At 38.3% G+C, this 14,879-nt stretch overlaps 1 protein-coding gene and 1 long non-coding RNA gene across 2 annotated transcripts in view; one reads left to right on the top strand and one right to left on the bottom strand.

The window, feature by feature from the left end:
* The window catches only part of deptor (DEP domain containing MTOR-interacting protein), a 45,017-nt gene extending 36,283 nt beyond the window's left edge, over nucleotides 1–8,734 (top strand). Inside the window, exon 10 of the mRNA XM_088326133.1 lies at nucleotides 3,782–8,734. Within this exon, the coding sequence (XP_088182259.1) occupies nucleotides 3,782–3,904 (123 nt within the window). The 3' untranslated portion in view covers nucleotides 3,905–8,734. The remainder of the gene's footprint in view (nucleotides 1–3,781) is intronic.
* The window catches only part of LOC148371590 (uncharacterized), a 30,013-nt gene extending 15,408 nt beyond the window's left edge, over nucleotides 1–14,605 (bottom strand). The window contains exon 1 of the long non-coding RNA XR_015849471.1: nucleotides 14,463–14,605. This is a non-coding gene — a long non-coding RNA (uncharacterized LOC148371590). The remainder of the gene's footprint in view (nucleotides 1–14,462) is intronic.
* Between the last annotated feature and the right edge of the window lie 274 nt (nucleotides 14,606–14,879).

Genomic DNA, 14,879 nt, shown 5'->3' with positions numbered 1-14,879 from the left:
ATAACTATGATTTGGTAACCTGTATTAATCGTGAATTAATTAACCTAAAAGAATGGATAGATATAAATAAATTATCTTTAAATTTAAATAAAACCAAAGTAATATTCTTAAGTAATAGCAAGGCAAATCAAGATTTAGAAGTAAAAATGGATAGTGCTGCAATAGACGCTGTATAAGAAATGAAGTTTTTAGGGGTCATATTAGACAATAAATTAAGCTGGAAAACACACATCAGACACATACAAACTAAAGTATCTACAGCATTTCAATAATTAATAAAGCCAAATTCATTTTAAACTATAATGTATTGTATGTGTTATATTGTTCTCTAGTTCTGCCATACTTAACATACTGTATTGTGCAGAAGTCTGGGGCAATAATTACAAAAGTTCACTACAGCCCCTTTTTATCCTCCAAAAACGTGCAATTAGAATAGAATAGAATAGAATATACCTTTATTGTCATTCTTACAAAATGGGTTAACATATTGTGACAATGAAATTGGGCATGACACTCCAGTTTCACACTTTCACAGTGAGGTAAAGAAACCAAGAAGGAACAGAGACGATAAGGTTATAAAACAAGGAGGATAAGGTCATAGTTATAATTTACACAATATTTACTCAAAGAAATGACAGCATGTAGGATGTTACATACAGTTGGTCTCGTAAGGGTTTGTGCAATATGCATTTGGTGCAAAAAAAAGTTAGAACCATACACAGGGTAGGATATCGAGATCATACTCATATTTTATTCCTGCAGTCCAAATTATTAAAATTAGATGATTTAGTATTTTTTTCACAGCACAACTGTTATTTAAGGCCAACAAAAGTGCCAGAAAATATCCATAAATTATTAATTCGGAAAGAGGGAAATAATAATTTAAGGGGTTGTAGTGAATTCATAATCCCAAAGGTGAGAACCACCAGGAAAAGTATGTGTGTGTCTGCGTGTGGAGTCAAGCTTTGGAACGGTTTGCAAGATACAAAGAAACATTCCTGGTGGAATACAGAGATGAGAAGGGTGGGGTATGAGTGGTGCGGGAGATTGGGAATAGTGCGTCTAGTTAACTTTGTGTTATTGTTGCTATTCTTATATCATAACTGTTATTATTAATATCATTACAATTGTTGTTATATCATTGGTGTATTTGGTGGGGAAGGTGAAGGGGTAGGGAATATAAGCATTTGCTTCTTACTACCCCTTTTCGAACATATTATGTAACATTATTTGTTGTTGAGTTATTGTTTTTGTTGTTTTTTATTTTGATGTTCGAATAAAGTTTTCATTCATTCATACATAGTGGAATCTCCTATCTAGATGTCGCCCCCACAGGTTTTCGTTCGCATTTGAGAATACAGAGCAATCTGGTTAGTTGGTTGGATCCCTAAACCACTAGGGTCGTAGGGGCACCATTTACTGTGTTGTACAGCCTGGTGGCGCCCATCCCTCTCTAGGCCCACATACGTTTTCACCCGGTCTCGAACTGGGGACCTTTCGCTTGTTAGGCAAATGTGCTCACAACTGGACTACGTTAACATTTAATATAGTGGTTAAATCTTAAACACTGGGGCTTAAACAACATTGTTTTATTATATTACCAACTTGATCACAGTACTGTGATATTTGATTGAATATTGACCAATATCAAGTTATTGGGTATATTTCGGCACCAGTTTGTGAAACTGTTGAAGTTGTCAAGTTGACCGCGATGATGAATAAGATATTTTTATTTTCAAAGTTTTTTTGCGAGCTGTGTGTGGCCCATTGATAAACTACTTTGTTGTTCCTCTTTTCCTCTTCCTCCCTTACATCCTCTTCACGCAGAGGTGTGTTTATTGTTTGCGCACCCATTTCAAGCAGTCGTCTTTCATGTGCGCTTTTTCACAGTCACGAGATGACTTTAAAGATCAGCACGCAATAATTTTGATTTTATATTTTATCTTAGCTAGGAGTTGGCCTGGTCATAGTTTAGGTTGATACATTATCATTTAAAACATTTACACTATTTGGTAAATGACCTTGGGAATCATTTAAGTTACAAGAATTTCGCAAACCTGACAAAGTATTGGAACACTGTCTCGAAAATATAAACGTGTCCATCGTTCGCGGTGTAAATTTTGCCGGTTCCCTTGCCTTTTTTTCTCTCTTTACCCCCATACCCTTTCCCCTTACCATTTGGCCAAGAGTAACAAGTGAAAGAACATATAGCAGAGCAAGTAAAAATCAGATGAGGATTTGTTCAGGTGTTCATTTAGATTAGAATTTAGGATGGGTTACCACCGTAACCTATCCTCCACCTCAGAAAGCTTACTAAGCATTATCGGTAATGATTTCTGAAGCTAAGTTAATGCACATTTTCACATTAAAAGGTGGGCATGCTTATGTTTGATTTGAGGGTTTCTCAAACATAATTTACTTAAGGCTTTCAAAAGCTAAAGTTGGAGTGGTATCACAAACACAGCCTTGATTTGTATTGGCGGTAGTCGCGGTTTGAACATGATTAGAGAGGGGGAGGAATCAAGCTTGGTGCAAAGCCAGCTAGCATGCATTAATCTACGGAAAAACTACAAAAAATAATTTGAAGTATTTTTTTAATTCACACAAGGCTCAAACCGCAGTGTCTTGCGATTACACAACTGTACTACGTCACATGGATATATCAATTGGATTCAGGTAATCGTGCAGCCCTATGCGACGTTGTGTTTGTAAGGTTTGATATCACTTAATGAGGGGAATTGCAAACATTAATAAGGGGACCAATTAAAAGATCCGACAGAGAGCGCTTAGCCATGCCCTCCCGCGTTATGGTATCCATGGATCACACACGGAGCAAATAGAGCGGCCAAAACAACAGCGAGCAACTCGCCATTTTTGATAGCATAGCCGTATCATTTCTTCCTTAATATGAAAACTTTTCATAAGAAAAGGGTCTCAATTATTATATAGAGTTAAATTCATGACATTATGGTGTCCAAAGACACTAATAACTTTTTAAGAGTGAATGCAAAACATTGGCTATTTATAAGGAAGGCCCCAAACCAACTTCACATAGATAATATGTTGTGAGGTTATTACTATTATATAAAATACTATTTAGGAATACAGGCCACATTTTATTCACCAAAAATAATTTATTTGTGCAAAAATTCCCCTTTTTTTCTAAAACGATTTTAATAAATCTGTTGTAAAGATTTCTTGCATTTCAGTATCAAGAATTTATTTTCTATCGCCATTGAAGCCAATTCTGAAAGTCAAAACAGTCCTGTCATCTTTCTGTTTTTATTTGATGTAGGAGTGAAAATGTCCTTTCGACAAAAAGCGGTGTACAAGGGGATCTTTTTCTTTACCTTTTCGTTGTGATACTTCCGTTATCACCCCCCCTAGCAAATCATATTTTGTAAAATCAGTCACGTTGGCCCGCTAGATGCGTTGGCTCGCCATCTCGGAATCTGAATGGCTATACCAACAGCTTTATCATCACTTATTTTATGCCCCGGCCTGTAGAACTGATTGTGAAGGCCTCAGGGTAAATTTCTGACCCTGGTAACAAGTGTGGCTAAAACGTGATTGGTTAAAGGTTTAAATATAGAAGCACACGTCTGGAAGCAGTGCAACTCTGGCAAAAGCAATGAAATGAAGTTGCCATACAATTTTGAATTATTAAATTCATATTCAAGGACAAGATATAATTACCATCACATGCTTAAGATATTTATTAGGCCAGCAGAGGCCCCCACTGCAAGAATGTATATTCATATTCTTTCTTCCATGTCTCCAGGTGTGCCAGTTTGTGGTATCAGTGAACGGCTTGAATGTGCTGGCTCAGGACTACAGAACTGTTAGCAACCTGATCCTTACTGGCCCCAGGACAATCGTCATGGAAGTCATGGAGGAAGTTTAAACATTTTTCTGGATCTTTGCCCATGAGTGGCAGGAACATGGCAAGCTTCAGTGGAAAGCCTTCAGTAGAAGGATATTTGGAGCTGCTGTCCTGTTGCATCTTCAAGTGTGGATTCTACCTTTTTCATTTCCAAGAACGATCCCAATCTTAGTGACAGATTGGAAACAAATGGTTGCCAAGTCGTTTTTACAAGGGATACATCATCACCTCCAGTGACCTTTTTACCTTCCAAACTAGTTTCCATTGAACAGTGACAGCTTTGGAGAAACCAACACTGCCCCCTGTTGGCAAAAAGTGTGTCCCACACACACACAAAATATGATGGCGCAGTTCAACTATCAAATGTGCTTTATACCTACATGGACATAGGTAGTTTGTCATATCAAGTATGCTTCAGTCAAAGTCTCATTAACTATTTATAAGGTTGATATTTGATTAGCACTACCCAGTGACGTGCAGTGAGGTTTGTGTCTGGTGAGGCACAATCAGATTTGCAAATAAATTAACCTGCATCTTATTCATCATTTGATTGTATATTGCTTTCTTGCTCTCCAAAACTGAGGCATAGAAAAAATGTAACTGTCTCAACTTAACTTATAAGTGAAGTCCATGTGCTGCTCCTTTTGAATAAAAGTATCAATTAATTTGTTATGTTTCATGAGGAAAAGTCAATGCAATGAGGGGGAAAAAATGGCTCTACCTGCTCTTAGCTTGTTTATTCTAACACAAATTCTATTCATTTAGGGCGGAGACGTGCGCCAAATCAGAATCTTTGGTCACACTCTCGGCTTTTGCCACGAGGCAAGAGAATTGCGTGCCTCACTCCGCATCTGCAGACGCTCAGCACAGTAATAGATGGCATACTAATTGTATTCATAATATAATGTACAAGTTCAATAATTTTGAAGAATAAAATCCAAAAATGATCAAGTTACATGAAAACAACTTTAACCCTGAATATATATAACTATTTGAGATACAATGATCCTTTATTTATTGTGGGGTATAGCTTACAAAATGAAACTATCATAGGCAAAATCCGAGAAGTATAAACCTTTATTCTTCTTAAAATTATTACCAGTTAAACACGCTACTCTTTTGTTAAAAGCCCAAGCATTCCTTGACCAAATACAAATAATGTAAACATTTATGCATTTATTACCAATAATTTTTATGTTTGGGACTGTTAAGCTAATCAGAATGCAGAACACAATGTATGACAGAAATCCATCAAGCAGCAAAACCGTGAAAAGTAAACAAATATTTCTTATCTAGACTTCTTAACTTATCTATTTAGTCTAGAAATTTTAGACTTATTTTTACATCCCAATTTGCGTGTGGGTGCGTTCATATGCAACTGATAGGCTCCGAAACGGCTAAACTGATTTTCATGGAAGTTTACAGTTGTATTTAGGCCTCTGGGAGTTTATTTAGCTAAATTTGGTGTCAAAGCGCTCCCCATTAATACTACCAAAATCAAACTTCTGCCTCTGTGTCCCTAGTGGCTCCATGGCGCTATATCAACAAACCAAGGCCCCAACAATCTAGCCCAAGTAGAATGCCTAACAATGCCAATCCCGGCAGCGTCGGGCCTTTATGCTTGTTAGGTTTACTTATATTAGGTGATTTTAAAAAAAGCACACTGGTTGATAGTATTTCAAAAATCATGATATAAAAGGTTTATTTCCATGAACTGGCACAGCCTCACCTGGATCCCGACTGCACGTCACCGGCCTTTTGCTACAATATAAAGTCTGAAATTTCCAAACTAACAAGGCACAAATATTTCTAGTTAGTTTTTTTTTTGTTATTTGTTTTCGGAAAGCACACTAGTTGAGTGTTGATTTTAACAAAATCACAATATAAAATGGTGTATTGCCTCATAGTAATGTGACAATCCTGACAAATGTACAAATACAATTTGAATATTAAGATAACATTATATAGAACTCCTGTCAATAAGCGCATCAAACAACTCTCATTTTCTTTTATGAATTTGCTAATCAAATGTGAATTGTGGACTAACAAAACGTTGATGTACTTAAGATTTATCTGTTCTACCAATGCTTACAGTTAGATGAGTGCAAAGACTTCAGTACAATGGTTTGGCATTTCCCCCTTTCAGTACAGTTTATTTTAGGCAGCTGTTTTGGGCCAGAAATGGTATGGAGTAAAATTGTTGTCAATAAGACGTACGATAAAAAAAAAACAAAGATGATTTGTACTCTTAAAAATGTTCCTTGTGTGTGAATTAAAAACATACATATTGAAAACCACAAAACAAACCCCTGTGGCTAAAAAACAAACAATGTGTTGAAAAACTCCAAAGACGAATCAGGTTACGCGTACAAAACGAAACATTATGACAGCGATCTTACTCTAGATGACAGTCACAGGTTAAAAAGTGACAACAAAACCATTAGGTGGGATTAATGGGACAGTGTGTCATATTTAGTGCCTCCTAGTGGTACAAAAAAAACTTTAATTAAAAAAAACAAAACCATTGATTACTGAACTATTATACCAATGTTGAGTTTAATAAAAAAATATCCTAGGTCTAGAAATTTGTATTTCTCTTACATAGTGGAATTCATACTGAAGGTTGCCGCCATGTTTGTGTGACATCTTGCTGCAGTACTGGTTTTTGTTCTCATTAGACAACAATGCCATCTGGTTGTCAAATATTACACACTGGGGCTTCAATAATGTGTCTTGAACTATGCATGTAACTGCCCTAATCCTTGTTGGCTAGTCAGGGTAGATGCACAAGCGAATGTATCGGATGTTAATTATATATATTTTTTTTTACATGAATGAAGCACTTAACTCTTGAAGACGCATGTGTATTTTAGTGTTGCAATGTTGCTACTGATTAGTACACAGCATTATGATATAAAAACTATTGTGATATGGTAACAGAACCATTGTTAAGAATTTCTTTATGTAAACTATTGGATATAAACATTATAATCATAGCAGGATAACACTTGTTGAAAAATCATCCAAAGTTACCAGGGAGTTTTTGGTTTTAATAAAAATTTGAAGTGCTTTGTCTCAATACAGTTGTAGAAAATGTGACATTTGAATCTCACCTTAATTCAGTGAAGTGAAAATAATAAGGAAGTGTCATTATAAGATTTTAAGTTGACATTTACAAGAGATTTGTGGCATTGCTAGGTTATGGTATCAATTGCATACACATTTATTACCTCAATGAAAGTGATTACTACCTGTGTAATAAAAGACATGTTTAGATTTTATATTAGCTCAGGTTTACCAAATGGAGTACTTTTTTTCTTAACATGCATAGATTTTTGACCTTGTTTATCCAAGTAAGACATTTGATGTATAACTATAGAGATGTTGTGTCAAATGTATTAAAAGGCACAGTGTGTATTAAACCCTCGAAAATACTGGGCAAAAAAATAGGAAAAAAAAGATGTGGTTAGGTCACTTTGCATCTCCAGAGTTAGTATTCTATCTAGTGGTCAAGTTATACACACTGTCCTTTTAAGTAAAGAGCATTCGCAACTAAAATATATGTTGTAAGGTGCCCTTGATTTCTGGTCTTTGTCATCCTTTTTTCCAGAATGACTCAGCTCAACTGTTTTTTTTAATTTTTGTTCAGGTTTTAATACAAATTGCTGAAACTAGCAAAAAATACGTCAGATCAACTGTGTGTGTAAAATCAATCAATATCTGGTGGGAAAAAAATTGTTTGTATACTCTATTTATTAAGAGAATTTACAAAAGTTATTAGCTCTGGTGGTACTCGCGTGTTTCAGGTTAGCATCTGGGTTGTGCAAGTGAATGTTTCAGGGTCATGTGACTCGGGCTTCCGTACTTGGTCCCCTGCTAGCTTTACTTAGCATCTTAAACTCGCTTTCTTGGCTAATTCTGCTTGCTCTTGATCCTGGGTAGGTGTGGACGATACTAGGAATTTGGTATCATTGTCCGGTACAAGGTAGTATCAATTGATACCAATCCGATAGATACCTTTTGCTTGTAAATGTAATGATCCATGAATAAGTAAACCCACTTGCAATCGTTAATAATTGTGTTGTGACTGTACAACAATGTCAAGAAGATAACTAAAAAACTTTCCATAACACAATAAGTTGAGAATAAAGTTAGCAGTAGAATCAAGTAGAAACACAATTGTATTCTATTTATTTCTATAAGTTATAGTGACTGTATAATCTTACAATCCGTTAACAAGATTGTTATAATACTTGTTAAAGTGGGAAGACTGTATCGATCCCAGGACAACAGCATCAATCAATCCAGTATTGATATTTGGATCGATCCCTCCACCCTTATTTCGAATACTTAATATGAGGCAAGTACTGTTAAAACTGACTGATTCTCTTATGTCACAACTCAATGGAGTGAATTACACGCTGTCGCTTTAAGGCATTTCAATACACTGGTTGTATTAAGGGCGATTTTGGTAGACTTGCACACATTGTGACAAAATTTTAAGTTTGCATCTGGTATTTATGTCATGGTTCTATTATTTCTTAAAACTAGAAATGTACCTTTACTATGAAAAAAGTAACAACAAAAACATATATATATTTTTTTACTTGACATGTTACTGGTTTCCATCCTAGGGACAATCAATGATTTACAGGTAACTTCAACTCAACACCATAAGTATGATGTATTTCTTCTATAAAATCCAGAGGATACATTTGTATTGCATTTATAAAAGGGACTATTATATTTTCCACTGTTAACTTGCGTTAAATATTTTAATACAAGAACTGTAACTGTACTAAATACAAATATTTTACTGTGTCAGATGTTGAATAAACTCATACTATGGTATTGTGAGTTGTTATTTTAAATGGTTTGCTCTTGGAGCAATAAACAAAATGTGTCAGATTTGGTTACATTATTTCAACTTCGAAAGCATCAGGGATCAATTTTAGTTTTTAAGAAATTGGAGCTTAAAGGGAACACTTGATGTATAATTTAGTGCAACCAAAAGAAAGTCCTACAAAACACAAATAAGAAACTATGGACACTTAAAGTGAACAAACTGCACAATATTTCTTGTCATCATTCTGACAGACTTCGCAGGGTTTTTTGTTTTAGGGAAAAATAATACCTGACTCAAGCAAATGTATCAACCGAGAAAGAACAAGAACATTTTACATGGAAAAATATGAAATTTTTTGCTATATCCCATCCATCCATTTTTTGCACCACTCAATGTTGCATCCCGGTGTTGTGCCTAAAACTGTCCCCCCAATATGATCTGTTCCCCCTCACACAAACGATACTAAAACAGCTACGTATTTGATATTTTGGGGAACGTAATAGAACCGTAAAGGACGGAGATATTGCACTTTGTATATCAATCACTTTTGAGCGAGTTGATAACATTGGTTTTGGCAAAATGACACCTTATATTGTGAACCTTTTTCTCCTGTTTTCTACCTTGATAATTTGAAAGTTCATTTCACCATTATACGTTTTAGGATACAGGTCTAACAGTTGTCAATACGGTTAGATACTGGAAGATTACTGTTTTGAATCGCTGGTTAGTCGCAAACAAAATCAGCTTGTTTACGTGTCCATCAATTGGTAAGAAAAGACGAAGTTGTTTGAGTGATGTTGGGGCAAGTGGGATCATTTCATGCAGGGTAGTGATATTTTGCCAAAATCAATATCTTCAACTTGTCCAAAAAAGATTTCTTCGAGGTACACAAGATGCAAATGTTGCAAATGATATATTTTTGTGTACATAGTTCCCGTATGACGCCACAACAACCGGGGTATTTTCGGACCAGGATTTGGGCACAACACCGGCGCCATTAATGATGGCATGTTATCGACACGGAGTAGCGGTGAAAAGTCAACCCAAGATTACAAAGTAAAAATGGTCTTCTCTTAGATAGATAGATAGATACTTTATTCATCCCCGAAGGGAAATTCACATTTCCAGCAGCATCCCTGAGCTGAGAACAGTACAATAATAAAGCCAAAAGAATACAATATACAAATACCCAGTGTGACGTGCAAATGCCCACTGTAGCGTGTTATATAGAGTAACTAAATAGTGCTTAACAGAATACATATTGCAGTAAGATTCGGTAATATCCAATGTAGGTGGTGTGGTTTAATGTGGGCCTTTACTCTGCCGGGTGGAGTTAAAGAGCCTCATGGCATGAGGAAGAAAAGATCTCTTCAGTCTGTCCGTAGTACAAGACAGTGACAGCAGTCTGTCGCTGAAACTGCTCTTCTGTCTGGAGATAATGCTGTGTAGTGGATGCGATGGATTGTCCATGATTGACCTCAGCTTTTTCAGTGCTCGTCTCTCAGCTACTGCTGTTAGGCTGTCCAGCTCTTTGCCCACAACAGAGCTCGCTTTCCTAGCCAGTTTATTGAGACGAGAGGCATCCTTCTTCTTGACGCTGCCTCCCCAACACGCTGCCGCATAGAAGAGGGCGCTTGCCACTACTGTCTCAGAATATTTTCAGGAGCTTTTTGCAGATGTTGAAGGAGGCCAGCCTTCTGAGGAAGTAAAGTCGGCTTTGCCCTTTCCTACATAGAGCTTCTGTGTTGGCAGTCCAGTCCAGTTTGTTGTCCAGCTGCACACCCAGGTATTTGTAGGTCTGGACAAATTCTACACATTCTCCCTTGATGGTTACAGGAACCGGGTGAGTTCTGGTTCTCCTGAAGTCCACCACCATCTCTCTGGTCTTGGTGGTGTTTAGGTGCAGGTGGTTTGCGTCGCTCCATCGGACAAAGTCCTGAATCAATTTCCTGTACTCCTCCTGCCCGTTTCTGATACATCCCACGATCGCAGTTTCGTCGGCAAACTTTTGCACATGTCAGGACTCAGAGTTGTACTTAAAGTCCGATGTATATAGAGTGAATAGGAACGGAGAGAGAACGGTCCCCTGCGGAGATCCTGTGCTGCTAACCACAGTGTCCGATGTACAGCCCCCCTGTTTCACATACTGGGGTCTGCCTGTCAGGTAGTCAGTAATCCATTCTACAAGGTGTGAGCTAACTCCCATCTCTTTCAGTTTCCTACTCAGTAGCAGAGGCTGTATGGTATTGAAGGCACTGGAGAAGTCCAAAAATGTAATCCTCACAGCCCCCTTCGCCCTATCCAGGTGAGAGAGGGATCGGTGTAACATGTATACTATAGCATCCTCCACCCCCACCTTCTCCTGGTAAGCAAATTGCAGTGGGTCGATGGCGTGACGGACCTGTAGCCTCAGGTGGTGCAGCAGCAGCAGCCGCTCCATGGTCTTCATCACATGTGATGTCAGGGCGACCGGCCTGAAGTCGTTGAGTTCCTCAGGTCTTGATTTATTTGGGACTGGGATGATGCAGGATGTTTTCCACAGCTGAGGGACCCTCCCCTGTTCAAGGCTCAGGTTGAAGATGCGCTGTAGAGGGTCTCCCAGCTCAGACGCACAGGCTTTCAGCAGTCGGGGGTATACTCCATCCGGACCAGCTGCCTTGCTGGTTCGTAGCCTTCTCAGCTCTCCACACACCTGGGCTGAAGTTATTTTTAGTGGGGGGATGTCTTCCATGCTAGTGTCCAGAGGGGGAGGGGGAAGGACAGCTGCATCACTCAGGGGTGAGGATGAGGCGGAGTGGTCAAACCTGTTGAAAAAGTTGTTCAACTGGTTGACTCGCCCCACATCTATATCCACAGCCACACCCTGCTTGGTGCTGCAGCCAGTAATTGTTTTTATCCCTTCCCACACCTCCTTCATGTTGTTGTTCTGCAGCTTTTTCTCCAACTTCCTCCAGTACTGCTCCTTCCCTTTCCGGAGCTGGACTTTGAGCTCCTTCTGTACTCGTTTTAGCTCCTGATGATCACCATTTTTAAAGGCCCTCTTCTTTTGGTTCAGAAGGCACTTGATGTCGCTCGTGATCCAGGGCTTGTTGTTGGCATAGCAGCGTACAGTCTTTATAGGAACAACATTGTCCATGCAGAACTTAATGTAGTCAGTAGTGCAGTTTGCCATCTCCTCAATGTCCAGTAAAGTTCAAATTTTACAAAATAACAGTCATAAGACTTCACGAGTGAGAGAAGATAAAGCTTTTGTCCGAACAACGAAGGAGCTATGGATAGCAAGAATAAACAGGAAAGATGCTCCTTCAAAATACACAAGGATTTGCTCAGAGCACTTCGTGTCAGTTAAATATCTTAAAATTTGATGACTAATGTTATAAATTTAGTGCGTGTGTGGATCTGCCGTCATATGCGGTGGTAAATAAGGTGCTTTCCAGTTGCCAAGTGGATGTTACAAATGCTTTTTTGCTCCATTTACACTGTAGAAGTACCATTAGCTAAACAAGTAAAAGCGCACAAAAATAATCTGTAGAGATGCTGTAAAGCTGTTAATAAACCCGGTAATGCGTCTCTTTGTTAAACGTATATCACGGAAACTCGTCCCATGAAGACTGAGTCCAGCACAACGTGTGAGTTTTAACCAGTTAACACAACACAAAATACCACCTACCTTTCGATTAACCGATTAACACTAAGCGTAGTGGTACATATTTTAACAGTTTGCTAACACGAAACGTTATACAGTGGAACCTCGGTTCTCGACCATAATCCGTTCCAGAACCCTGTTCGAAAACCGATTTGGTCGATCACGGAAAATCGTTTTTTCCATTAAAAGAAATGTAAAATCATTTTAATCCGTTCCAACACCCTGAATATTTAGCAAGAACGTAAACATGAAGCTAACCCAGGGTAATCGTACGTTCGCGTTAGCGTAATCTTCCGTACGAAAGATTACGCTAACATGAACGTGTAAAAATTTTAAAAAAGGATTATGAATAGGATTTCTTACCTTTGTGGTGGACGGTGGGGAGAGAAAAATCATCAAAGGTTTTTCAACCTCTTCCAAAAACTTGCTTATAGCGCTAACTTCCTTAGCCGCATCACTCGATTTCACAGCCTCCTTATTCTTTACTATCGTACTGATAGTAGATTTAGCCATGCTGTATTCACTAACTAGATCGGAAATTTGTACACCTCTTTCATATTTAGCTATTATGTCTTTCTTAAAGGCAATAGTTGGACGAACACCTTGTTTTTTTTTCACCTGTCCTGCGTGCACTGAGCTTCTTCGGAGGCATAATTAGGGGCTAAAACACCCGTACGCCGCTCAGCATCGCACCCTAGCGAACTCCGATTTCTTGACCAGACAGCGAGGCAAGAATTTCTCGAAATTTTTGGTCGAACACCGATTTGTCCGAACTGAGAGGGGTTCGAAAACCGAGGTTCCACTGTCCTACATACCTTTGCATTGATGACTACGTTTTGGAATTGAACAAACGCCACCAACCCAGCCCTCGGCAAACTGATTGTATGCCTTGTTAAGGAATAATTATTAAAAATGTAACGTTTGCCAAATTGTTCGAATTAGTTATATGACTCCATTAATCAAACCTAACCTTAATTCACCTAACAATGCATGCTCATTTCTTTTTGGGAAAAGATGGACAGGAGATCGGCATTTCCACACAGGGGCAGATTTTATTTCTTTACGTATTTAACTAAGTGAACTCCATCGAATTAGCCGAATTAGTGTCGCTCGAGTCTTCGTCGAGCCTCTTCTCTCGTTCTCCCATAATCTTCTCACTACCCACGTCACTCCGCCAGCTGGTGTGCCGGCTCCTTCCATGGGCGGGCCAGGAACGCCCCCTCGCCTCGATCTCTAAAATTGTCAAAACATCCCCGAGCATTTCCACGTCATCCGGGCTGTGTTCACCAAACATCACCTGCCGTCCCCCGTCATCAGGCCCCCTCTCTGTCGTCGGATGTGCTGATTATCTTATCAGCCCTTGTCCCAGTTCCGGTTGTTTCTGTAAACATCATTCTTCACAAGGTTGCAATGACCAGCCCCACAGCTCAGCTAGTAAATATCTTTTGCATTAAATGTAATTTGTATTTGATCGTACAAAATCCCTTATAGTCAAATGAATAAAATCCTTCAGCTTCCAGCGATTTCTAGGCTCGAAACTGCTCACATGTGTAAAAACTTTTAAGATAATGGTACACATGATAGTACTATTTAGGAGGCAAATCTGCATAATCTTTGCTGACTGTTTCTTTCCTTAATTCATATGGGTCCACCGCATAAATGACAGAAATTTCCACATCATATCCGTCTCTGTCTTTTTTTGTGAGAGTATTTTTATAATATGGGCCACCTTGTCTTCTCATGATGGCTTTAAAAGTATTAGACACTGGATGAATGTTATCAGTAAATTGGTTTGCCATCGAAGATGGCCGCCCCGGAGGTGTCACGTTGTTTGTGGGAACTACATATATATATATATATATGCAACTACAAACACGAATGAACTTACAAACGTGAATAAAAAAAGAGCATTCTAAATGAACAAAAACCTCTCCTGGAGTGCATTGTGACGATATTTAACAGAAATAAACAGAAAAGTCCTTAATTAGTCCTAATCAGCACTCATGCTAGTGACAAGTTAAACACATTGCAGTACAACACTAACTGAGTGAATCTTCGATTAAAAAACAAACAAACAGTTAACATACCTTGTGCCCTTATCAGCCAGGTTCTTGTCAAATGAATCTCTTTAGTCTTTTTTTTTAACAGATACACCTTTTCCTTTGAGAAGTGTGCTAATTGCTAAGCATTGTGTTTGACTCACGGACGTTTTCCTAAAAGACGCTGTAGACTCGGAAACGCAGGATTTCGGCGAGACACCTGCAAAATAAAAGGATAGCCTTCTAAAAAAAGTCGATTTGTTTTGTCCGCTCTAAGTAAAGAAAAGTATATCCTGGCTTTTAGAAATATAGAAAAAAAGACACAATTATACAATAGAATACTGTAAAAGGTCATCTGCAAAATGCCTTTACTGTGCACTCATAGTCACGGAGATGATTTTTAGGGGTCATAATAGACAATAAATTAAGCTGGGAAAACACATCAGACACATACAAACTAAAGTA

The sequence above is a fragment of the Urocampus carinirostris genome, chromosome 2 (assembly GCF_059441175.1).
Source record: "Urocampus carinirostris isolate Australia breed hairy pipefish chromosome 2, RoL_Ucar_1.0, whole genome shotgun sequence".
NCBI classification, from domain to species: domain Eukaryota; kingdom Metazoa; phylum Chordata; class Actinopteri; order Syngnathiformes; family Syngnathidae; genus Urocampus; species Urocampus carinirostris.
This window is presented reverse-complemented; position numbering and strand designations above follow the sequence as displayed.